We start from the raw sequence: 24,781 nt of genomic DNA, 5'->3' as shown, positions 1-24,781 counted from the left end.
CTTTGAAATTAAAGGTCCTTGCTCCACATTTGAAGCCACTAAAAGTTACCTAGTAAGAATTTACCAGTATAAAAGTTAAACATTTCAGGTTTCTGATTTTTCAAATCAGCTACATGGTAGCTAATTTAAATCTTTATTCATAATTTAAAATGAAGGCTAAGAAACCTTTACTCTGAAGTTCATATGAAGGAAAATGGTAATTTTATCCTGTCCTAATAGTCTGTACACCTCTTTACAGATAATTGCTGTACCCTTTACCTACTCAAGACAAAGAAATAAAAATTAGAAATAGTTCAGTTTAATTAAATAGCTTAACACTAGACTTACTACTCACATACTATTTACATGCTTATTTTGATAGCTGAACCCTTCCAAAAGTTGTTTTTTTCTTTCTCCCCTCCTCCCCCCAAGTGACAATCTTTACATGTTTAAATTTAAAAAAAAAAAACCAAAATCAAAAAACAAAAAACACTTGTACAGAATCTGGGGAGAACAGGAGTTTATTGAGTTTTACCTGTCTGAAAAGTGCTGGTGAAAAGTTGCCATTTCATGCTTTGTCTATAGACAAGATAAGTCAAAAGAGAAATTGTTGCAAAAAACAAGCTCATTTGAAAACTGAGTGTTTCTCCAGAACTTCTTACCATTCCTAAGTGAACACAAATGTGAGAAGTTTTTACATGAAGCTAGTCCTTTTCATTGTCAGATGCAACATCTACACTTAAGGTCCCTCACAACTATTAAAATACTTTCAGGCAGTATTAATACACGGAGAAGCAATTAGTCATATCTTCAAGAAGCCAGGTATCCCAGCTCTAAAAGTGCATCATTTAAAACATTAGTAATGGAATATTTTGAAAGAACATCTCATTCAGTATTAATGCATGCCATTATTACAAAAATATTCATTGCCTATTGTAGGAACAACAACCGTTTTTTGTAGACAACAAAAAGCATGCAGAATGGTATCAGATCAATATAAATCTATTTTTAATGAGGTTTAAGACACTGTTCAAGTCCCATTAAGAGCAGCTTCCTTCAACTGTGCATCAGTGTAGGCTTGCACAGCTGTTAAAAGTTTTTCACTAATGTGGCTTAGACTGGCCCCAAACATAAAGCAGGGCATTAAGACTGGATCTTGAATTTTAGAAATCCTTCATTTAATTTGTTTAAATAAAATATTAAAAACCACTGTAATAATTAGGTATAAAAGTTGTTAAGTAACAAATTTGGGCCTAACTAGTACAACATACAGGTATTTACACAAATGCAGATTTGCTGTGGTCTTTAATATTGGGAAGACATCAAAATGTGAACCATGAGCTCAAGCCCACCGCCCCCAAGACTGAAAGACACAAAAACCTTGGGGAAGAGTAATATAAATTGCATGTCAGCTCAACTGCCCAAGTCAGCCCCATAGCATGGCTCAGCCTGGCTCAGTGAGCAGTCACAAGTGAACCAGTCTGGCTGTGGTCATTTTAGCAGCTGCACTTTAGGTTACATTGCAAGTAACGAGCCCCAAGTCAACAAGGTATTTCTACAAAGCAGTTGATGACACCAATTTTCTAATGGATGATGATGAAATACATAGAAAGTTCAAGATGAAAGAGCAGATGAAGACGTGAGATGTTAAAATGATGCGACAAAACAGATATATAAATTAAACATGAATGTTTAATCAAGACAATCCTTTCTTTTTCCTTTTTTTTTTTCCTTAAACAGAGGTTCTTCCAGAATTTTTTTCATCGGAAAATCAAAGCCTATTCCCACAATAGTGAGGCCACTTCTTTCAAGCAGCTCTGTTGTACAACTATTACCAGGATCCTAAACTATTTAAATTGTTTTCTATTGATATTTCTGAACTAAAAAGTTTCAAAATATTGTAGATTTTATTTGTGCTCCACATATTACAAGCAATTAACAACACAAAGAAAGGTTCAATTCCTCAGCTAGAACACCAAACTCTATCCCAAGTATTACATGTACACAATACTTGCACAGTGACAAGCACAAGAAAGTACTAGTTGAGCACTTACTTTCAGATATTCATACCAACTCTTAAAATCCACCACTTCAGTTCTCCCATGCCACCCAGTCTACAATTTAAGGCATCTCCACACAGCCATCCATCCACTGACCCACCCACTCCCACACACACGATTTATGTTGGAGGTGTTTACTCTTACAAAGAAATCACTATGTCAATCAGGTACCATTTATTATTTATCCCTCTAACTGTGTCAGCATTGAGATATGACAGTTAAACCAGTGTTAAATCAATACAATATTTACAGAGCACAGCACATTAAGCTTGAGACACTCACTTGGAGGATAAAACCACATTTTAGAGCAGGACAAAGGTCACCATTATTATGTGTTTGAAAACAGCTATTTACAGGTCCCTATGACATAACTATAGTCTGTACACTGTTCCAACAGGGCAGGCAAAAAGCAGGATAGGCATTTATTTTAAGGGAATTTAAACATACAATTTGGAAGCATATTATTATGCTACCCTGAACGCCATGAACCACCTTAACATTCTTCAAGGTGGTCTCATATCCTAGAATGGCATGTCCAGCTGATACAAACAGACAACACAACATTTACTTGGTGGAGAGTGCTTACTCCAGCTATTCAGACATCATGACTTCGAAGGCAACTCGTCCCAGGAACTTGTCACGGTCATCTTGATTTTTTAAGTTAGGTGAGCCGTGGATCTTACACTCAATTGTTATTTCTTCTTTGGTAGCGTTGGGGGCAATGGCTAGCTGAACAGCCACTAGAGGCTGCAAATAGTGAGCCTAGGAAACAGAAAGAGGGGGAAAATGTTTGAGAGATCAGAGTAAGTTGGCATTAAATTAACACTTAATCCATCAGAACAGTTAAGAAAAAGCTAATTAGGAACCCAACTTTTCAAAGTCCAATCTGATTCCAGTAAGAAACTTCATTTTCCCAGGTCAGAAATACATCCTTCATAGCATTTCTTAACTAATATATTCAACATCATTTGAGTCACAGACAGTATCTTCAAGATGCATATGAATTTCTACTTTTTTAGTTCCAATTCTTCGAGGAACCTTCAATGACAGAACCTCAGAAATCAGTGTCTTCCACTCTTCTGCTTGTTTTGGGTTTGTTTGGCAGGGTGCATGTAATCTGCTACAGAATGCAACTTTTCTACCAGGGTTTAAAGTGTTGGTTTTTTTCCAAAAGCCTGGCTCAACAAATACTAACAAACCAGCTTCCTTTCTCCCCTATCCCATTTACCTTTTCAGCAACAAACCATTCTGAAAGGTGTTATCTGTTTAAAAGCTTCATACAGAAACCTTTCCTTGAACATCCTGACAGCATCCTTCCTGGTCACTTATATTTGGTGGACCAATTACAACTTGTGACTACTGTAAAAATTAAAACTTAAGAATGAGAGCAGAATCAATTCCATTCTTTTGCCAACTCAATATTGTACCTCACATCCAATTCAGTAAGAACTTTCATTCTCTTGTGAAGTGCCTATGAATTAAATAAGAGCTTATACCCTGTTAAGGCAGCATTTATGCAATGTTCATGAAGCATTTCCATAATTTATTAATATTTTTAGGTTAGTACTGCTGACTGATGATTATGCAAAATTCTTTTCCGGGTAAAAATTCATGTAAGTCAGTGGACTAAATACAACATTACAGTATTGTGTAAGTATAAACCTTGAATTTTAATTGAACAAGTTTGTGTTAAGACTTTTTCCATCCTCATCAACTTAAAAGACTCTTAAATACATTTCTGTTGGTTTTAGGCTATCTTCTCTACACTAGAGAATACCCAAAGTCTCATTTATGATGATGTCATGGAAGTAGATGTGCTAAAATCTTCAATATTAAGTACTAGTAAGAAACAGACTGAAGTAGCTGCTTTCATTGCATAATGGTTTCACTAGATCAGAAATTTTCCTGTGCTCCCATAAACTTCAGACTGGGAGGGAGGAAATGCAGCTAGGCAAGACTCCCTCAAAACTTCCCAGTTCTAAGGGTGATACCACACTTAAGAGTTTTCTAAAACTCAGAACTAAAATTCTGATGTTTCCTCAGGCAGAGAAGTCTTCTCACCATCAAGGTTTTTCCAAAGGGGCACACAAATTTCTATGTTTTGAAAAGAGATGATATCAGAATGGACTTTTACTCAGTATAAAATTTGGAGGAGGAGGGAAGAGAGGCAGCATCCTCATTAACTATGTCAGATCATCTGAAAAAGGGAACATTCCCCAAGGTCAGAGTTGGGCTCGTTGTACTAAGCAGCAAAAGACAAGAACCATCCTGGACCACAAAACTGTAGATATTAGTATTTTTCTGGTTCCTACCTGAACAAGAGCAGCAAGTTTGTTCAAATCTTCTTAACTCCTTTACAGAATAAAGTAATTTAACAGTTCCACACTGATATAATATAAAAATACTGTTGCAGAGCCAAGGAATCGATCCAGACCCTTGAGATGCAAACACTCAAACTTCCCACAACTCTTCTTACTGCCTCTTCTTTTTCTCACTATGCTAATGTTAGGAGAATTACGCCTTACATAAGCAAGAATGCCTAAAACCAAAGCCCCTGTTCCATATGAAAAAGAACATTAAAAATAATAATTTTAAAAGTTTTTTCTAAATCACCTAATTCAAGCAAGGAACAGCACTGTGTTTTGCCTATCATTAGTGTCTTTTCATAATCTTCCATTTTCCATTAGTATAGCAGCAAGATGGGAATTTTGTTAGTAAAGCTCTTCATCCCATCCTTGGTACAAACTGGGTCTTGACATGTCAAGATGCACAGATGCTGTATTTTGCATTTCTTAGGGAAGCAGTGCTCTCTTTCCCTATTCTTTCATTCCAAGAACAGGACAGAGTCTGTACCAACTCCAGCTGTTGGAAGCACAGGCAATCTCTCTTTAATTTGCATGCCTAAATGGGGCACCAATTCATAACATAGCAACAAAATGGAAAATACAGAATTACCCAGAAGTAACACGAAAGCACATGTTGAAAGAAAAAAATCTCCTTCCACATTAGTAAAAGTCATGGGAGGTTAAAAAAAGTCATGGAACTGCTGCAAGTATAGAATACACTGGAAAAGTAACTGAGAAAGGAGTAATTTGATAAAAAAATAACTTTGGTGTAATTACAACCACTCACCATGGTACCCTATGAATCTAATAGATTTATGTTTGAAAAAGTACCTTTATCTTCAATGGTGAACAGTGTTTAGTAGACTAAATGACTTGGTCAGTAAGAGGCAATATGATTTTCTGTTTTATAGAACGTACAGATTTTCTGCATACAGTGATCACAAATTGATGCAAGAAAATATTTCAAAAGAAAAACTGGAGTTTTAATTTTACATGTACTGTGTTCATAAAGTAGTGAATTTAGGGTTTTTATAACAATAATTTTAGAAAACCCCAAATGTATCTGCTGCATTGAAGTCCTCCTTTATAAAACAGGGCAAATAGAAAGTATAGCATGAAGAGCCACAAAAAATATAATCAACAACACCAAAAGGGCTTATGAGCTTAACATCCTACACAGAGACACCAAGGATGAACTACTAGAAGTGTATTTAACATGAAGACAGTTTACTTCTCCTGCCTGTCCCTGCAGTCAAAAAGACTCCAAAAGATTTCAATGAGCAAAAAAGAGCAGTGGCTCTCCAGACTGCTGGTGTACAGCCACTCTCCATGAGGACAATGCCCAGCTTGTTCATGGCTGCCAAAGCACGTCTCAGCCTCTCTGAGCGCCGTGCAACGTCTGCATCTGCAATATTCCTCAGCAGCACCTCATTACAAAGTTCAAACTTCAGAATTAATCTGCTACTAGCAACTGGAAATGCACACAGAAACAGAACACAAAGTGAAGACCATCATTAAGGGATACTTACATGCAAGTTTTTCCCATAGTACGGGAAGTACATCAAGTCCATTGCGCCATTACGAGGAAAATAATTTATGCTAACCATGCCTTCTTCCTGTAATTGCAGACAGCAAGGAAAGCAGAAATTAACATTTGCTTGCATAAAAATGAACACAAAATTAAAATGATAACCCAATGATGAACTGCAAGAAACCTAAAAAAAGGCAACTGACTTGCAAACTCAAAATAATTCAAACCAGATTTCTTTTGGCAAACAGTCGCATGCTGCACACATCTGCTGCATTAAGGATGAGCAGTACTTCAATCAGCAGTCGAGTCAAAGACAGCCTGCCTTCACACTTATGAGTCAAAGAAATGGGGAAGGGGGGATGTTCATTGTAACGAGTAATTTAACAACCCAACCCCCCATATAGAATTTAAATCCCAAGTATCTCCAAGCAAGCCTGGGTATTTTTGGTCAATCATGTGCTGTTTAAAGCCAGGTTTTTAAACCTCTGAAGCTTGTAACAATACAAGCCTTCACAGAGAACCACAGGCACCTCTCTGCAACAGTGCCATTCCTAACATGAGGTACCCTCTATCCTTCAAGTACAGTCCAGATATGAAGAAACCCAAATTGTTAAATGGTGATGCTGTCAGAGTTGTATCACCACCTCAGAGGAACAATGTATACAGATGCAGGCCTTATCACTCCACTGGCCCCTGCAACCTAAAATCCTGGAATAAGAATAAGCTACCTACAAAGCTGCTGCCTAATTTCTGACTAAGGAGTCAGTCAACCCATAAAATATACAAAATATGTCTGTATGATGGAGCTGTCCAGACACAGGTTATCAGTATAGCAATACACAAACACCTCTCCCTATACACAACATTCTTCAAGACTGTATATCCTGGCAGAATAACAAGCTGCTCCAAGTTTACACCACTAGGAAATGCCCACATCTGTAACCTTCTGTAATAAATTAATTTATTACCATAACCAACAGAAATGTCATTAAAACAACCACCTCAAAATGCTAAATGCAAGTTCAGAACATCACTATTTGTTCCATGTAATTCACAAGTTCAAAATTAATTAGCAAGTTTCATTGTTGTTTCTCTATTACCATATACAACAGCTGTAATTTTAAACAGATCCCTAAAAAATTCAGAAGACAACTGCAGTAAGATCAAAACATATTTAAGAACAAGCCACAGCTCAAGGTTACCTTCTTTTCACCTCCTCAAAACAGCATACAGTAGTTTTTTAGGATATAGCCACATTCTCATTCCTTTGCAGTCTAAATTACTGCAATCATTAATATAAATTTATTAAGTACTTTGGACCTTGAGCTTGTGTATAACTATTAAGAAGGAATATGTTGATTTTCACCATTATTGTTTATTTTATTTAAAGCTCATGCAGCTGAAAATACTTACTTTTCAAATATATTGCTGAAATAATGGTTAAATAATCAGCATATGGAATAACATAGGCAAAGTAAGCAGGAGTAGTGCTTTCTGGAGCAGCTGGATACAAGGCATGCATGCAGTCATCACTATACACTGAATCTATGCATTAGGCTCTCAGTGCAGTAGCAGGGAGCTTCTGGGACATGCAGCTGCCTATCTAATGCAACTGCTGGGGGGGTTCCAGATATTCCTGAATAAACAATCCTAATTAATATCCCTACACAATTAAATAAAAGCAAAAAACTAAAAAACACCTAAATAAGCTGTATTTACTGAAGAACTTCAAGAATCTGTCCATTAGTGAGTGTCACTTTTTCTGCTTATCATGTAGTTTCCATGAAGAGCTGGTGACGGTCAGCAAATCTAAAAATTGGACAACGTAGCTGGACAGACAGATTTCCATCTCTAACTGGGTCTTAATTAAGACTAGTTTAGAAAGAAGAGTCTACCAGATGTTGAAATAATATAAGAAAGACCCAAGGAAATAATTTAGGAAAGAATGATCTATAATGACTTGAGAAGAAGAAATGGAGAAGATAAAGAGCAGTATTCATTAGCAGAAACTGTAAAACAACAGATTTCGATCACAAAAAAAGATAACTCAGATCCTGAGTATGCTGACAAAAGCAAGGCACACAGAATGTCATTCATACAGCCATTCTTCATTCTTGTCAACCACAAAGTGATACCTCACATGAAGTCAAGATGGTCAATAAAGAGCAGAAAAAGATGTATTTTGGAATTAAGGCTTTTCTTTTCTCTAGTTAAAAACAAACAAAAAAAACCCCCTGAAATTTACCAGTTTTCAGTAAAGGCTGTTTTAACTTGAAATAAATACTGCAAGATGTTCTAGCACTTGTGAAACTGCACAACTCTGGCCCCAAACTAAAGACCTAAAATCTTCTTGGAGGCAGAATCTTCTGGTTGATTTGTTTCTCTTTCTGTGGATTCTCAACACTGCAGCAGATTAGTTCCTACAGGGGGCAGGAGGAAGAACCAGCTGCAATGAGTGTCTGACACTGCAAACACATCCCTCATCTACAGAAGTTACAGTGATGACAGCTTCAACTACATGAGGGTACAGGGGGAAGCATCCCCAGCTATAAGTGTGCTGACTCTGAAATTTTTCCATTAAAAAAACCCCACCATATAAAAAGTGCAGGGAGAATAAAGAAGATTCACCTCACAGAAGAATACCTGAATAACACAAATTTCACACTGAAAAACTTAAAATGATGTTTCAGGTGGCCAAAACTGGCAGGATGTGCAGACTGAAGCTACTGAACAAATTTTGTATTTGAGAGACTTGTAAAAGCAAAAAAAAAAACATCTAAAAGTCAGATGGTGTGTTATGTCCAGGCAGACACTTCTCCAAATGGCTCTCAGCATATGTAGGATTGATGCACAGAAGTTCCATCTGAGCATCAAGAAGAACCTTTTTCCTGGGCAGTAACTGGGCACTGGAATAGACTGCCCAGAGAGTGTGTGGAGTCTCCCTCACTGGAGATATTCCAGAACTGTCTGGATACAACTCTGTGCCATGGGTTCTAGGATAAACTTTCTTTGAGCAGGGAGGGGGGAACCAGATGACTACTGTGGTCCCATCCAACCTTATCCACTCTGTGACTCTTAATTGTAAGAAATATTTAAAAACAAAGATGAAAGGGAGATAAAAAGCAGTGAGCAGTAAATCTACAGGATCAATTCCAACTGGTACCTAAGCTTTCCTAAGCAAGTAAATTATTACGAGCTAGGGTGAGAATAGGCTAACAAAAATAGATGCATTCAAAGTAGTAAAACCTGACAAATACTTCCCTGGAAGTCACTAAAGAACTACTAAGATGAATAATTGTAAAAATCATACCCATCACACTTGTGTAGATGACAAAAATTTTAAGAGGATGCAGTAGCAGAACTTGGTACTTAGAGAAAGAAGATGCAAGAAAACACACACAAATTACTCCTCTGTATCCCAAAGGGTAAAAAACCAGCAAAAAATGCCACCATGATCAACCAAGTTGTTAACAAGGTTACTGTTTTGCTAGTGAAACCAGTTAAGAGGGTAAGAAGAAGTATCTGTTTAGTACAGTTTTTACTACTGTCTCATAGAGCATCCATAGACAAAGTTGAAGAAATACATTGTAAAATAGGACTGCCATCCATCAATATTTTGTAAATCACTTGAACATTAGTACTCAACACTTCACAAGGCATTTCTGGTGGAAATGGAGATGACTGCTCTGAATCCTATTCCATGTTTCACTAAGGACTTGAGAGGCAAACCCAAGTTCATTCATTGATGGCACCAAGCTAAGTAGTGCAAAACACTTCAAAGAACTTGATCCCATTAAAATGATCACAAAAAATGACAGGGGAGGGCCAAAAACAGCCCTATGAAATTCAAAGCTGTGAACTATGAGAAATCACATCTATAAATACAGACTGGGAAATAACCAGAAGAATGATTTAAATAGTAAAACAATTAAAGACTAGTGTATTACAAACAGCAAATTAACCTTGCTTTCAATGTGATCACAAAGGGAGAAATGCTGCCACTAACAATAACTCAGCTAGAGGCAAACTTGTATCTAGTTTGGAATATCACATTGCAAAAAATTATACATTAGACAAGTCAAAGAAAAAAGAATACTTGTAGAAGGAGCTTAATTCCTTTATTCTGTTCAACAGAACATGGGGTTTGTGAATGGAAGCAAATTAGTCTCAAGTAGGAGGAAGAATCACCTTTGTTTGCTATGAGACCCAACAAAAATAAAGTATTAAAATCTGTGCCTACCACAGGTATCTAGGATCAAGGCAGAAACCCTTACAAGTGTTTGTCTCATTAACTGCTAATATTTCCCAGCCTACACTTTACAAGTCACCAGAAGCTAAAAGCCAGGACTCTGCCCCTTGCTCAAGCTACAAACTTACCAACTCTTTCACTGCTCCCCAAGAAGTCTAGGAAAAACACCCATAAGTCAAAGTAATTATTATAATTGCAATAAAACATTCAGTGTAAATCCATTGGCACATAACAAATATGCAAAGATTAGCTGTTATTATAAGTAGTTGATACTTCACTTGAAGGCAACTTTTACTTGAGTGGTAACATTAGTTTTCACACACAGTTGTCTTACCCATCATTTATAAAATTGTCTAAGGTGCACTTGCAGCATGGAGAAAAAATAAAAATAGAGGTTATGAAATGGGAAAACAAAAATATAACTCACAATAAATAAATAAACAAGACCACAAATACACATGTCTGCATTTTCCTCAAATCTAAACCAAATCAGGTAGTTCAAACATCTAAGGATGAAAGAAGAACCAAAGAATGTTTCTATAGGTACACTGAAGAAATTAAAGACACTAAAACTAAATGAGACATACAGTAAGATGAAAAACACAAACAAAAGCACAAAATCTCTAAGAAGGGAAGAGTGAAATAAACTACTTCATTATTCATCGTAATCACAAGGAAAATCAACAACACATTTATTTCTTACATTCTGAACTGACCTTAGGGTTACACTGTATATGTGGCTCTCCTTCAGGCTTTAATCCAATTATCTAAAGGAGACAAAGGTAAAATATTTACAGATCTTTTTCCCACTTTCAATTTTTACAGACTGAAATTGAACTTTTCCCTCACTAAATATGAGTTCATACAGGGAATAAGTGTATCTAGTGTAATTTTCATCTGAACACAATTTTAAACTAGGACTAAGATTTAAAGCATTGTTAAATTAAATAGCTTACTCAAGTTAACTCAAAATAATTACAGTAGGAACAGAAAGTACTGTTTTCTTATTTTACATTTAGCATGTAATTTTAATGGCTCAAACCAATTAGCAATTCAAGTAACAGGTACATCATTCACCAATCAGTAACAGGACATCACTGAAAAGTCAAATACATTGTAGTTTTCCTCACCTTTCATAGTTTAAGAGTTACAGAATGGACTAGATTAGAGTTATTACATTAGAGTTCTGGAACACAGACATGAAGTACAACACTTTGCAGAGTGGTCTAGAATCTGTTTCACAGAACAGTTAAGGGGGGGCAAAGCAAAGAACAATATACTTCTGAAAACAAGATTCAGATATTTTGGTTCAAGTTATCTAAGCCAATACTGGTAAGTATTAGAATGCTTAAAAAGCTTACTCTCTGGAATTGCTTAATGTTTCAGTAAATTACACTATTAAAGAAATGCAAATATCTTGAGTAGCAAACTGAACACATGTTTCAGTCCTTTCCACAGTAATCTTTTCATACAGCAGTAGCTGGGAGCACTTGTACCAAGAGCTAGAAGATAAGCAGGCACTTACTCTATTCATTTTCACAAGCACGCAGGGAGTTCCTTTAGAGTAGCCAAAATTGGCATCCTCCTTGCCAGAGCAGGGTCCCAGGTCAGAGAGGTTGAAGCGACAAGCCTTTTTAACAGCAGCCTCGCTCTGATCAAAGATCTTTCCCCGGGTACAGTCTATGTTCTGGGACTGCTTGGAATCATTATATGCTATGAAACAAAAACAGCTTGTAAATCAATGGTATAAAGCACAACCAGCCAAAGCCTGCAGATGCCTATATAAATAATTATCCTGTTACTTCCCTAAGAGTTTCCTCAAAGAAGTATTTTCAGAGCACTGTATCTTACATCCATCTTAACAAACACTTTTTCAAAGCCTACAGACAAGTAGCAGTTTACTTGAATAAAAGCGTATTATAGAAGAATGAACGCTTTCCTGCTTTTAAAATTGTAACAATAATCACAACTTCATGAATTTCTGTACATAAACTAACTACATATGCTAAGCCAATAACATATTGATTGTTTGTATCTGGAAACTCAACCAGTTTTCCCTTCGCACATGTTTCTTTTACAAACAAACAGGAAACTTGAAAGTATTCCAATAATTAATATTAAATTGCCTCTACAATTACATCCATCAGCTTGTATAATTTATGTTATACTAACATCTCAAGCTGTTTCTCACTTTCTTGTGTTTCTGAAGTGCACAGAGCACACTGTCACAAGTGTGAAATGACTCCCATTTAAGACACTTTGTGGTTTCTTCTCCTCCCTTACACTGCAGCTCCCAGCTAATAAGGTAAAATGAAGAAAGGGAAAGTTCATCCTGATGCAAAACCACAGAAGTGCAGGAGAGGCAGGTAGTCATGAAATGCAGCATTGCCCTCAGGAACCTCTGGCAGAGCTCTGAAAGAAAAGCCTACTCACAGAAGCTTTTAGTAGGCTTCCAGTTTCTCTCCAAAACTGAATATGGAGAGATTCAAGCATAGCTGGAGCTAACAAAGCAACTCATGCACACAGGTGAGATTTCACAGCACCTTCCTCATTCTGACTTACAACTTCTGAGGGGTTAAACTTATTAATAGTTTCAATTGATTTCCATTTATTAGAATAAGTGTACATTTAGGCACACGTAAAATAATGTATGACAAACCAGTGATTTTTCCACCCTTCAGATTTGCCCTGTATTAGCTTTTCTTCATGTTCTAAATTCAGTGTTTTAATATTTCTGTGTGTAAATACTGTGTATCAGAGTGAAAAATCAATAAATTGCAATTAATTTAATCTTTGTGTGCCTCATTTTCCAAAGAGACACCTAAGTTCTTCAGACTAAAGTACTCTCACCCAGTTACCAAATCATTTAGATTGAGACTAATCAGATAACACAGGTCTTGTATGTTATTTTAAATTAAATTCTTTTGGCATATGTAATGTCTACATCTTACAGTATTTTTAAATAACCACATCACCCAAAACTCTCCATTATGTACTGCACTGTTTCTCATGCCCACTGTCCAATATAGGCATTTTACTCACCATTTTCTGCAAAATACAGACTTTTATAACACACATATCTACAGTAACTCTGAACTTGTAACCCTGAACTTGCTTTAGTAAGTTAGCATTGGCAATTAGTAGCTAAAAGCAAGAAATGAAATAATGTACTCAAGATTAAGACCCCTAAATTACTTGGGCAATTGTAAGTAACTTACATTCAAGGAAGTTCTGAAGTGTAGTAACATATTCTGCATATGATTGGCTGTCACTCTTATTAAAGTGAAATTCCAATGCAGTGTCTGGCTTTGGTGAAATCATAAGTCCTTAAAAAGAAAAAGTTTAAGTCAGGAACTAAGCAACTTATCTTTCCTTCACCACTCTAACCCTTACTCAAGCATCCATAAATTGGAAAATGTCTATTATCTGTAAAGAAACATTAATGTTATCCCTATATTCTACAGTAATGGAAGGTACTTTGTGTTTGAAGCCAGCAATCAAAATCAGCATTACATTAATTAACATTTAAATCCAACCCAATGTACAACCCCAATTCACAAACCAAACCAAGTGATTAGGAAAAGCAAAATCAGCAGTTTAATCACTTTCAATCAAAGATTTTTATTGATCCACTTTCCACACTCAGCAAGTTAAGCTTTAAAAATAACTGGAAAAATACCCAAAAGCACACCCACAAAACCTTCACTTCAAGCAACAGTCCAAAGCTTTAGGCAATACACAGTGAAGCTATGATTGTATTATTCTCACAGAAACCCAGGAAAAAAAAAATTAAAATTGGATTATACATAAAGGCGGCTTGAAAGTTACCCCAGTCGGAACAGACAAGTCAAATTAGTATTCAGTCTTCTCCTCCATCTGCTCTAACAAAGCTGAGGTGCCACCTGTCCCACGGAGAACAGGAGACACCTTACAGAGCCCTGGGCACGGCTCAGCCCATGCTCCAGAGCTGCCCCTCAGTGTCCTGGGGGAGCTCCAGCTCCTCCTGCTGCCTCTGGGGGCTCTGGGCAGCAACCAGAGCTGCAGCAGGTACCAGCCCACGGATCACCAAAGGCTGGAGCCAGCCCCAGCTGGAGGATGGGCAAGGCACACAGGGAATGAGGTGAGCATGGCCCTCTCAAGAGCTGACCGGCCCCTGCTTCCCAGAAAGCTGCAGAGCTCAATCTCAGGCATTTCTGTGGAGCAGTGAAAGCAAAAGGGACACTGAGCAGGCACTCCCACAGGTACCTGATGGCAACACCCCTTCACCCACAACAAAAAAAATAAAAAACAGGACATCTTCATAAAAAATGAACATCTAAGAAAGTAAGATAAAGTTAGGCTACGGTAGTTAACCATCACAGTAAGGTTCAGAAAAGTATACCAAGAGTGTTTTTCAGCAGCCCAGGTCTATTAAGGATTTACCTACGGAAATGGCCAAGCTTCTCATCCAAAGGCAGAAACTATTTACAAATACTTGCAACTTGCAAATAATAAACATCTATACTAGAAACTCATCACCAACAAATATTCTTCAGCTTTAAAAAAACCCCAGGTACAAGTTAATGTATTTTATTCCAGGTCTTTTATAGGATTCCAAATAAATCAAAAATCCTCTTTTTTGCAATAACAGCACTTAAATTATTTCCATGGAAGCCATCAAGTAAAGGCCTTAATGACTAACAGTCCATATTTTGACTGCAGACAACTCTGCATCATTACAGTAATTTCCTGGCCTTCACAGTGAACTGGGATTCAACAAAATGAAAGGCAATTAGTAGCAGGGCTGAAAAATCACTGGAGGGGTTTTACACATTAGGAGCTTTCAGGGGATAAGAGATTATTATCTACAAAACTATAATGTAAATGAAGGATTTAAATGGTAATTTTCAAAAGGTATATGACACAATAACGAAACTAGTCATCAATGAAGGAAAAAATAATTTGAAGAGATTTACTGCTTCAGGGGAATGTCAGAAACATCCCATGAAGAGGGGACTGCTCCACTTCCAGTGGATTACATTCTGCCTAAAAACTATGGTATAAATTCTACAGAAAAAGCTATTTTAAGGACTGATGCATAGACTGTGAGAAATGCAGGATTTGAGCACTTCTAGAGGAACAGAATTAACAGCCTCAGCACAGGATCACATCTAGGATTGTAGAAGAGATTACATTATTTTACAATTCCAGGAGGGATTTAACAAAAGAGGTTTTAAAATCATCTGGATTTGATTTATACTATTATATCCCAGTGTACAAAGCAATTCAGGTATCAATTATAAAATAAATCAATTGTGAGATTTCCAAGTACATTTAATGTAAGAGGAGAACCTTTGACCTACGGCATCCAGGTTTTGTGTGTAGATTTTAGGTTTTTTAAAAGAATTTAAGTTTACAGCCAGGAACATTACATGTCTCACTGCAAATGAAAAACAACAGAGTTAAGGAGAAACATTAAAACAGAAACAAGCAACTTGATTAACTTTAATGTATGAGTTACTAAAGACATGGTTAATAAAGATATTTAATTCAGAAATGGTACAGGAATTCTTCAATTAAAAACCTAATGCAGCATATACTTTTAAAAACAAACATCCCTTCAAAGCCAAGGAAAATTAATATCCTGAACTACATGAGAGAAGAAATGTCACTCAAGCCCAGCATTAAGCTACCCACAGCTTCATCCACTACAATGCTTCTGACTGCCACAACAGACACAATGGAAATGGGGAGAAATGGTCAACTAAGCCACCTTTTTCTTCCCTCCTTTATTTTGCTTCTAGTTTTTTTTTTAATTATTCTTTCGAGCATCTAGCCCATCCTTAGCTTGAAAAAACAGCAGAAATCCTCAAAATCCCTGACAATATGACACTTGTTAGAGAAGTCAGAACACTACACCAAAACAAATTTTGTTCATACTGGCCCAACTGCAGCTTGCTCTACAAAGATCACTGCACCATCTTAAGTGTGGATACAGCTGCAAGGTGATGTTCCATTTTAAGAGTTTTACATTCAACAAAAGGAAAACAGTATTTTAAAAAATAACATCGTCTTACTTCCCCCCATATATTATTATATTGGTGAAGACAACCACCTTATTACTCATTCTTATTTGCACAGGGTTGGTTTTTTTAACATACAATTAGTTCCTTGAAGCAGACCACAGTGAGGCAGGAGGGCAGCACACAAAGGAAGCAGGACAGCACTTTCAGTGTTACATGGACTTAGCGTCATCATAAACAGGGCTCTTACTCCAGTGGATCCCTATCCCTACAATCCCTAAAATCCACAGACTTTCCATGTCAGTTGGGAACTATCTAATGCTGTAATAAAAACTCTGCAAAGGCCTCTATCCCACAGTCCTTACATGCTCTTGAGCAGATCACACCCACAGTAGAGCTTTCCTGTACCTTCTGCAAAGTATCAAACATTAATCAAGGTGGCCTTCCACCTGATCCAAGAGAACTGGTTTCAAGTAGCTTTATAGCAATTTGATTAAATTATAAACCAACTTCTACATCAGCATGCTGTGTGGATCTGCAGGCAAAATTGTGGTCTACATGACAAATTCAACTGACAGGAGCTTAAAGGAAAAACCAGCAAAATTTAGCAAAAAAACCCACACAAAAAGCTATTTCCTGAATTTATGCTATAAACATATAGAACTTGCCTTACACCGAGTTTTACCTTTGCAACCTGCAAGTAACTGAATAATGATGATTTCCCATAAGAGGTTAATTACTTCAAAAGAGCTCTCAAATGAAACTCAGTTGTTAAAGCAGGCAGAGTTAATGAAGAAATAAATACAGCGTTACCTGGACTAGAAATGCGGTCCCGGTACTTGGGTAAATCATTGTTCAGGGTCTGAAGCATAACCCACAGGGTGAATGTGAACAGGGCTGCTAGGAAGCCATAGAATACCAGATAGAATAGCAAGATCAATCCTGTAAAGAAAAAGATAAAATTACAATTTTTGTTTCATCTAATTCCATTACCTATTTTGAAAATCAGAAATGGGAAATTAGCAATACAGTGTTTGTAGTCATAAATATGCCCCTAGCATACACATGTAATGCACAGTGCACAATAATGCAAACAAAGAGGTTTTCTTAATACTTTCTGATTCTTAAAGCTTATAGACCATTTTGGCATCTCTATTTTTAAGAGAGAAGCATTAAAAACCACTCTTCAGGCTATACAGAAAAGCTAGCAAAAATTACTAAGCAGTGCATTACAAAAAAATAAACTGTCACTTGTTTACTAGAATTTTAGCTTTGTATCTGGTTCTTGGGAAGATAAAAGAACTGAGGGAAAGATAAAATTATTACACTGGATCCAGACCAGGGAGGAAGCAATTGTTGCTTTAATAACATAGTTGATACACAAGAGCAGTTCTTCACAAATGTCCAGTTACAAGATACTTTCTCAGGGTGAAAGTGCTTTTTGCCACATGTGTTTGAAAACAAACCAAGCCTTCTCTCCAGATTTATCCAGCCTAACACACACACACACACACACACACACCTGCTTTACCAATCTACCCCGGGGACACAGCAACCCCACCAAATTCACAGATTATTACCAGCTTCAACTTGTTTCACTAACTGAGCACTCAATACCAACCTAAATAAATGGGTGGGATTCTGTTTTAAGAGAAGCTTAAGGACATATGCAGAGAATTTGTCAAAAAGAATGGGAGCTATTAAAAGTACTGAGGGGACTGGATGCTTGGACTGAGAGCCATCTTTAAAACCATTCTAATTCAAAAACAAAACCAAATGTTAACACAAATTCAATTGTTATTGGATATTCTAGCCATAAGGGCACTCTCAGGAGCCAGATATGCAACTTGGGTATGAAGAAATGTACTTCAAAACCATTATGCAACATCTTACCACTGACAATTGACAGAACCAAGTGCAGAACTTTCTAACCTTTCACAGAAAAGAGCAAAAGTAAACACAACTGTACCCCAGTGCTATGTACTGTCCACTGGAATAAGACAGAAGGAAGCCTAAGCCCTGGCTCCTGTCCCACAAATCATGCTTGCATTTTGCACTGAAATAGTCTCTAGTATAGTATGGTACCCAGAAACCCATGACTGCTAAAAATCCAAGCACCCATTTAACTTTTCCCAAAAGAATTCTGTGTACATCTATTAAAATAACGACACGGTTTCCAAATTCTTTAAGTAAAGTTCTCAACAGCAACCAGCTGAATGTCAGTGGATTCTCCATTTGGTTTTAGTTTTCTATCTGACACATTGATGAAGATACCTACCAATCTGCAAGAACCTGAAAATGATCAGCTATTTAAAACACACTTGAAAGCACCAAGATGTAAGATTCTGTGCAGCAATTAGAAGTAGCAAAGTATGCAAACACAAAAACAAGACTACTCTATAATGAACAAGACAGCTGGACATCTATTGTGAATGATTGCTAAGGTTATTTAGAAGCTATTTAGCTGCTAAAATGAGAACATAAAACCAAATAGAAATTCTAGTCAACAAAGCCATTACAAGAGTTGCATCTGTATTTGGCACAGCAGCAATGGGTTTTACCTAAAAGCTTGTAATTGCTTTAACTGGATTTAAAGCAGAATGAGGATCTTCTGATTAATATCCACCGTGTTCTGGGTGTTATAAAATCAACCAAACAAAAAAGCTTCCTTACAAAACCTCTGGTCAGCTCTCATTTTGATCCATACAAGTTAATCAACTAGTGGATACTTCCCTCAAACTCCCTAGACAGTACACTTTCCATCAAGTGACCGAGATGTTCACCAAACAGTCCCAATGGAACAGAAGAATTTGACATGTAAGACAAGCAGCTGCTGTGGCAAGTAGAGTAAAATTAAGAAAACCAGGGAAGTTATTTCAGAATACACTCGTATTTAATTTCTAAAACAATATGCCAAACTTCATTGGAAAAGGAAAAAATTGATGAGCATAACATGGGCACTCAGAGCAGCATGGAGTGCAGCTCCAAGCAGACATGGCCCTAGGAAGAGCCCAGCCCTGCTTTGGGCCAGCAGCACCACGTGCCCTGCACTCCTGACCCTGCAGGGCAGTGCCACAGGGGCAGCTCTGCCCCGCGGGGTGCCAGGTGTCCCACCCAGCTGCACAGCCCCTCACCCCAGCAGGGCTGGCAGAGCTGGGACCCCTCTCAGCCTGGAGGGAGCACCAGGACAGGGCTAACAGGGGTCCCCACTCCATGATGGAGACTGCAGTGACAGCAGCACCTCCCCCAGCAGCAGCCCAGCCATCAGGGATGGGCAGCGGAGCTCGGCTGGAAAGGCTGTTTGTATTCACGGCCCTGAAGCTCCACCAGCCTCCCCCAGCCCAACAAAGTTTAATCTTTATTTTAATACAGCTTGTAAATTCTCTGCAGAACGCTGACCACTCAACTGACCCATTTACATTACTTTGCCACATTAAAAAGAGGGAAAAAACAAACAACAAAAATCCCCTCTGCAACTTCCAACCGCTCCAAACTGAGTAAGCTGCTCTTTGTGAGCCTATTAGTACTAATTATCCTTAGCTAATCACAGTGAGCAAGCCATAACCTGTCAAGAAACTCTGCCAAAATAACTTCACATAACACTGGATTTCTTGTCAGGAAACAAGATGTACCCAAGCAACAGTGAAAAGCTATCTTCCATATTTCCTCCTAACAAAGTCCAGCTTCCACAGCTAACATGCAACCCAATTCAACTGTTGTACAACATCTCATACACCAAAACCATAACACAAGAAAAAATCAAACCCAAAATTCTGCGTTACAGTTTACCTAGTTGTTTTGGTTTGCTTTTCTTTTTGCAGGGCATCACAGCACCAAAACCACTTCTTCACATCCTAACCACATCGACAAGCAAGTCAAATCTGGAAGACTTCAATTTCTGAACCAACATGTTCATACTGTCATTAGCTGGAATTCATTTGCAGGAATCAAAACACTTCTCCACTGTGAAAATTAGAATTTCTGACTCTGGTGAATGCAAGTTATCACATACCTGGCCATCACTTCCATGGAATACAAGCTTTCCAAACTTTACATGGCAAAAGCAATGAAAACTCAGGCATACACCAGACTGACAAATCTACCTGTACGTAATGCTTAGTGAGATATACAAAGGTATCAATACAAACACTCCCACAAACAGGGTAGCAACTATACAACATTACTTGCAACAACAAAAATTAAATTGTTTTTATAGTTTGTTGGATTCCATGCTGCACTGATCCTGTCACCTGCATGACTGTCCTTCAGAATCTTTAACAAGTGGGATTTAAACACTCGAGTGATCTTCCTACAGACTGATACCAGGAACATCAAGGAGTTTTAGTCAACCTGCAAAAGATTTCCTTACTTTAACCTAACTATCCACATTAAATAATCACTAACCATGTTTCAATCTTTTTTCTTGGACACTCAAGAAATACTGCTTTCCAGATTTGGATGACAGCAGAAGGAGGAAGAAAAAGACGAGTTAGAAATACAACCTCAGTCCCATGTTATATTTTATGTTACAATAAGCCAGGGCTCCATGCAGAAAATGGCTAAACCTCAGGAGACAATAAAAACTGTCAAGTGCAACACTTGCAAAGAATCCAAAAAGCCAGGGTCTAATGCCATGATTAAGAATTTAGAACATCCCACCATCACCATAAAATACACTTACTGTACTACTAGAGCATACTGCTATCTGTTACAAGACAAAGCAAGATGCCTTTTTTCAGAGTGCTCTGAGCCAAGGAAAATAAAATGCTCTACTGCAATGACAGACAGTGATGCCAGAATATTTAATATTACACTACTCATGAAGAAAGCTAAATGACAATAAATCTCTGCTCAAAACACCAATAAAGAAGACAGAATAACCATGTCAGAAAAGCAGTTAAAAGTCTGACGGCACTTTTTTTGTCTTCACTGAATTCCAACCAGTGAAGACAAAAAAAGAAGCAAAGCAGGATGCTTTGTCATGGTGGCCAACAAGAGTGTGTTTCCATTGACATGGTGGAAAGCTTTCCCAGAAATGAGGTGTTGGGTTTGGTTGGTGGGTCTTTGTTTGTAGTTATAACTACGTATCTGTGCACCAAAAAATACAACTAAGCATTCAAAAGAAAATTCAGTAGGGCCTGATTTTTGCGCACTTCAAGGCAATGCCACCTCTACCTCAAACACCCTGACACAACCAGGCTTACAGAAAGGCTTAAATACCTTGACATGACATCTAGTGTGACCAGAGATGAAGTACTGCTACAGCCTATATTGCCCCTCTTTTTTGGCACAAATTAATGTTTTATTAAGCTTATGTGAATAGAATTAACTACCTCGTAAGACAATGCACACACCAGAGTATGCAGTGAGCATCTCAACACAAGCCGTTCATGCTGACCTCACTCCATCCCTGCAGCACCTCGCCCTTCCAGGCAGAGACTGAGGCTGATCCTCCTTTCACTCGCAGAAGGCCCCACCCAGCAGCCGGCCGAGCGCTCCTTGCTCTGCTCCACCTGATTAAACGCTGGGGGCAGCCCAGACCCACCCTGTACCCATCACCTCTTCCAGGACTATCGGCACCCCTCAGCCTTGCTGCTGAGAACAGCACAGCCTCAATCAGCAGGTTTTCCCAGTAGTTTCTGTCTCTTTTAATACAACAAATGACTATGCCAAGTAATTAAAAATTACTTGTGTGTGTAGGTTTGGGTGTCAACTTGTGAAAGATTTAAACTGAAGTACCCCTCAAGTCTGAAAAAAAATAAGGTGAAAATCCAGTTTTCTTCTGCAGGAGACATCCAGTTTTCACCAAGGTGTTAAAATCAACTCTTTACCAAACTCTAAATTGCAACCTCTGTTACATGACAAATGACTACAGAATCACTTGTGTCTGATCTTTTCACTAACCCTGAACTGGAAATGGCAGATAGAGGAGTACTCCAATGCCACAGCATTGGCATTCACAGAGAATCACTGCCCTGCAGTTAGCATTTACATAAACCCCCCAGACTATGTCAGACTAGGCAAAACATGCACATACTGTGAATAATTACTTAAAAGGCTTCTCTACTGCTCCTGTCTCATTTCTGTGAGGAAGCTGTCTTGAGACAAGAGAAATACGCACAGAAGAACCAGAGCCAGCTGAATTCTCATCGTGCTGTCCCTGGAGACAGGACAACCCAGCAGGCTGGCAACCAGAGCTCCCCTCCCCTGTGTCCTCGCCTTTCAGCCCAGAAACCAGCAACAGAAAAGCAACTGTAGTCGGTGAGAGAGCTCTAAGCTCACACCTCGACTGCAGGAGCAGGAGACCTAACCCTGCATATTCTTCTGTGCCAACAGAGCCACCCACTTAGTGTCCTGCCATCAAAAAGTTAAACTAAACAGAAAGCCACACACCACGCCCCAAAATAGTCAGATTATAATTAAATTAAATAAGCACAGTATATTAATCATGGAATGCCAAAACAAACAAAACACTGAAAATATGGTGATTCTGAACATTCACTTCCTAATGCCCAGACTGAGGAAATGGTATACAGTAGTAACCACATGCCAATCACCTAAGCTACTAAATAAGTAGTTATTATAACTATTATTAGTTATAATTTTTCTTCTTAAGGAAGTAAAATTATTCAAACTGTCTGTAGATACTTTCTCAAGCAACTGTGGAAACTCAGTTACCAACTAAGTCATCTCAAATTCAAATGTTATCTATTGGCCTTGGTCTAACATGAACTAGTAACATCCTAGGTGACTAATCCCACTAGACAGGTTTAAACAGAGAAGATGGTTTCATCTTCTACTTCAAAAAAGAAAAAAACAACCAAAAAACTTGCAAGCTATTTCTAACATATCTACAGTCTGTGCAGCTCAGACTCATGACACAGCCAGACTTCTGCAATCCACACACCCAACCCACGCACTTGAGGAAACCTGCCTGTACAGAAAGATCACTAGACAACAGCATAGTGGAAATTTCCTATCCTTTGCTATTCAACTGGCAGAGTAGCTGCAAGCTCTTATTTCCATCTGAATGGAGGGGAACTCCTGTCAGAGCTCGGGCCCTCTCCTGACAGACAGGAGACACTGGCACGGCAGAGAAAGCACACCCCAAGCACTGTCCGCCTAAAGCTCCTCCTCGCTATTTCAACATCAGCGTTCATTGAGATCGTGTCAAGGCCAAGGATGTATTGGCCTGTTCCTTCACACCACGCTGAGAGCCTTGTTGGTTTTGTAAGCACAACTATTAAGTATCCCAACTACATCCAAGTTTTGGGAGGAGACGCAGCATTTTCTGAAGTCAGTAAATATGTCCCATGAGGACTGAAGAAACATACTAATATTAAGCATTTGTACAACTGCTTAATATGAGAAAACACACTCGGAAAATCAAAATATTTTTATTGGAAGAAACCAGATTACGATAACATGCTTTCCAGCTCAGAAGAAAGCAATAGGATGACTACCTGAAAATAGGAAAATAAACACTGCCTTCACAGGCTTTAATGGAGAGCCTTCATTTAAAGCTTCCTTTAAGAAAATAAAAGGCCCAGAAGACCTACGCTGGAACAAATTTAGCACGATGACGCACAACCACACACAACGATCACTTTCTGGAATTGGGGCTCATGAACTTTTGGGGAGGGGGGTTGGGGATTTTCCTTTCCTCTCCCGAAGCGCGGCTCCAAGCACACGGGCAATCCGCGCTCATTCATTCCGGGTTCCGTGCGCCGCCGGAGCGCGGGGGGGCCTCGGGCACGGCCGGCGCGGGGGAGCTGCCCCGGCACGCGCAGGCTGCGGGCGGCGCGGGCGATGCCGCGGGCGGGGCCGGCCCGCACCTCGCGGCGGAAACCCGTCACGGCCGCACCGCGGCGGCCCCCGGGGCGCCCCCGGCAGAGCAGGCGGGAGAGGAGCCCACGGGCCCGCACCGGTTGCGGGGCGGGCGCTGAGTCATCTCGGGACGCGCCCCGGGAACTCCCCCTTCCCCCGACCCCCACCCCCGCTGTCACGGACGGAGCTATTTTTAGACCGGCGGTTGTAACGGGCACCGGGGTGCGTGCGCCGCCGCGACCGCGCGGGGCCGCCTCACCTGGTGCGCGCCGCCCCCGCATCCCCGCGGGGACCCTGCCGCATCCCGTCCCCTCAGCCCGGCGGGGGCCCTCCAGCCCATCCCCGCGGGGGGCCCTCCCGCATCCCGTCCCCGAATCCCCGCGGGGGCCCTCCCGCATCCCGCCCCCGCACCCCCACCTCCCGCGCTCGGCCCCGCTCCCCGCCGCCCCTCGGCTTCGCCTCACCCCGCCCTCGTCCCCCGCGGCAGCCCTTACCCCAGCTCTTCGCCGTGCGCCCCAGGAACTCGCCGCTGTTGGGGTTGTAGATGAACTGCCGCCACTCGGCCATGCTCTGGCGGAAGGGCTTCGTCGTTTCCTTAGCCATGGCGAGGCGAGGAGCGGCTGCGTCGCGCACTCCGGCGGCAGACCCTCCCCGGCAAAGAAAGCCACAGGCAGCGCCCGCTCCCAACCGCTAAGTAACTGCGGCCGCGGCGCCCGGCGGGAGAGCGGGCGGGGGCCGGGCACGCCGGGACCTTCCCCAATCCCGCCCTCCTTCCCTCTTCGCGCCCC

At 39.6% G+C, this 24,781-nt stretch overlaps 1 protein-coding gene across 2 annotated transcripts; it reads right to left on the bottom strand.

Annotated features, from left to right (window-relative positions):
* Positions 1-484: 484 nt before the first annotated feature.
* Positions 485-24,756, bottom strand: ATP1B3 (ATPase Na+/K+ transporting subunit beta 3). 2 transcript variants are annotated; one of them, XM_063166894.1, is made up of 8 exons: positions 24,488-24,756; positions 16,980-17,108; positions 13,383-13,490; positions 11,690-11,877; positions 10,881-10,931; positions 10,293-10,319; positions 5,914-6,000; positions 485-2,801 (listed from the first exon to the last, which is right to left on the bottom strand). In XM_063166894.1, exons 1-8 carry the CDS (start codon positions 24,594-24,596, stop codon positions 2,631-2,633), a joined length of 870 nt encoding a protein of 289 aa, XP_063022964.1. In that variant the 5' UTR covers positions 24,597-24,756; the 3' UTR covers positions 485-2,630. The 2 variants fall into 2 exon arrangements, with proteins under 2 accessions (XP_063022964.1, XP_063022965.1); XM_063166895.1 differs by lacking the exon at positions 10,293-10,319 and having other exon boundaries at positions 24,488-24,750.
* Positions 24,757-24,781: the final 25 nt, after the last annotated feature.

This window comes from Melospiza melodia, chromosome 12 (assembly GCF_035770615.1).
Source record: "Melospiza melodia melodia isolate bMelMel2 chromosome 12, bMelMel2.pri, whole genome shotgun sequence".
NCBI lineage: Eukaryota > Metazoa > Chordata > Aves > Passeriformes > Passerellidae > Melospiza > Melospiza melodia.
The sequence above is the reverse complement of the archived record's forward strand: the minus strand, read 5'-3'. Positions and strand labels throughout refer to the sequence as shown.

What these genes read in the sequence shown, in the direction of transcription:
- ATP1B3 (XM_063166894.1), bottom strand. Translation starts at nt 24,596, where the DNA reads ATGGCTAAGGAAACGACGAAGCCCTTCCGCCAGAGCATGGCCGAGTGG. An exon ending in GCGCACGGCGAAGAGCTGGG is followed by an intron (nt 17,109 to 24,487) that starts GTAAGGGCTGCC and finishes TTTTCTTTACAG; the next exon opens with GATTGATCTTGCTATTCTAT. An exon ending in ATATACAGTGTAACCCTAAG is followed by an intron (nt 10,320 to 10,880) that starts GTCAGTTCAGAA and finishes TGTTTTTCCTAG; the next exon opens with ACTTCTTGGGGAGCAGTGAA.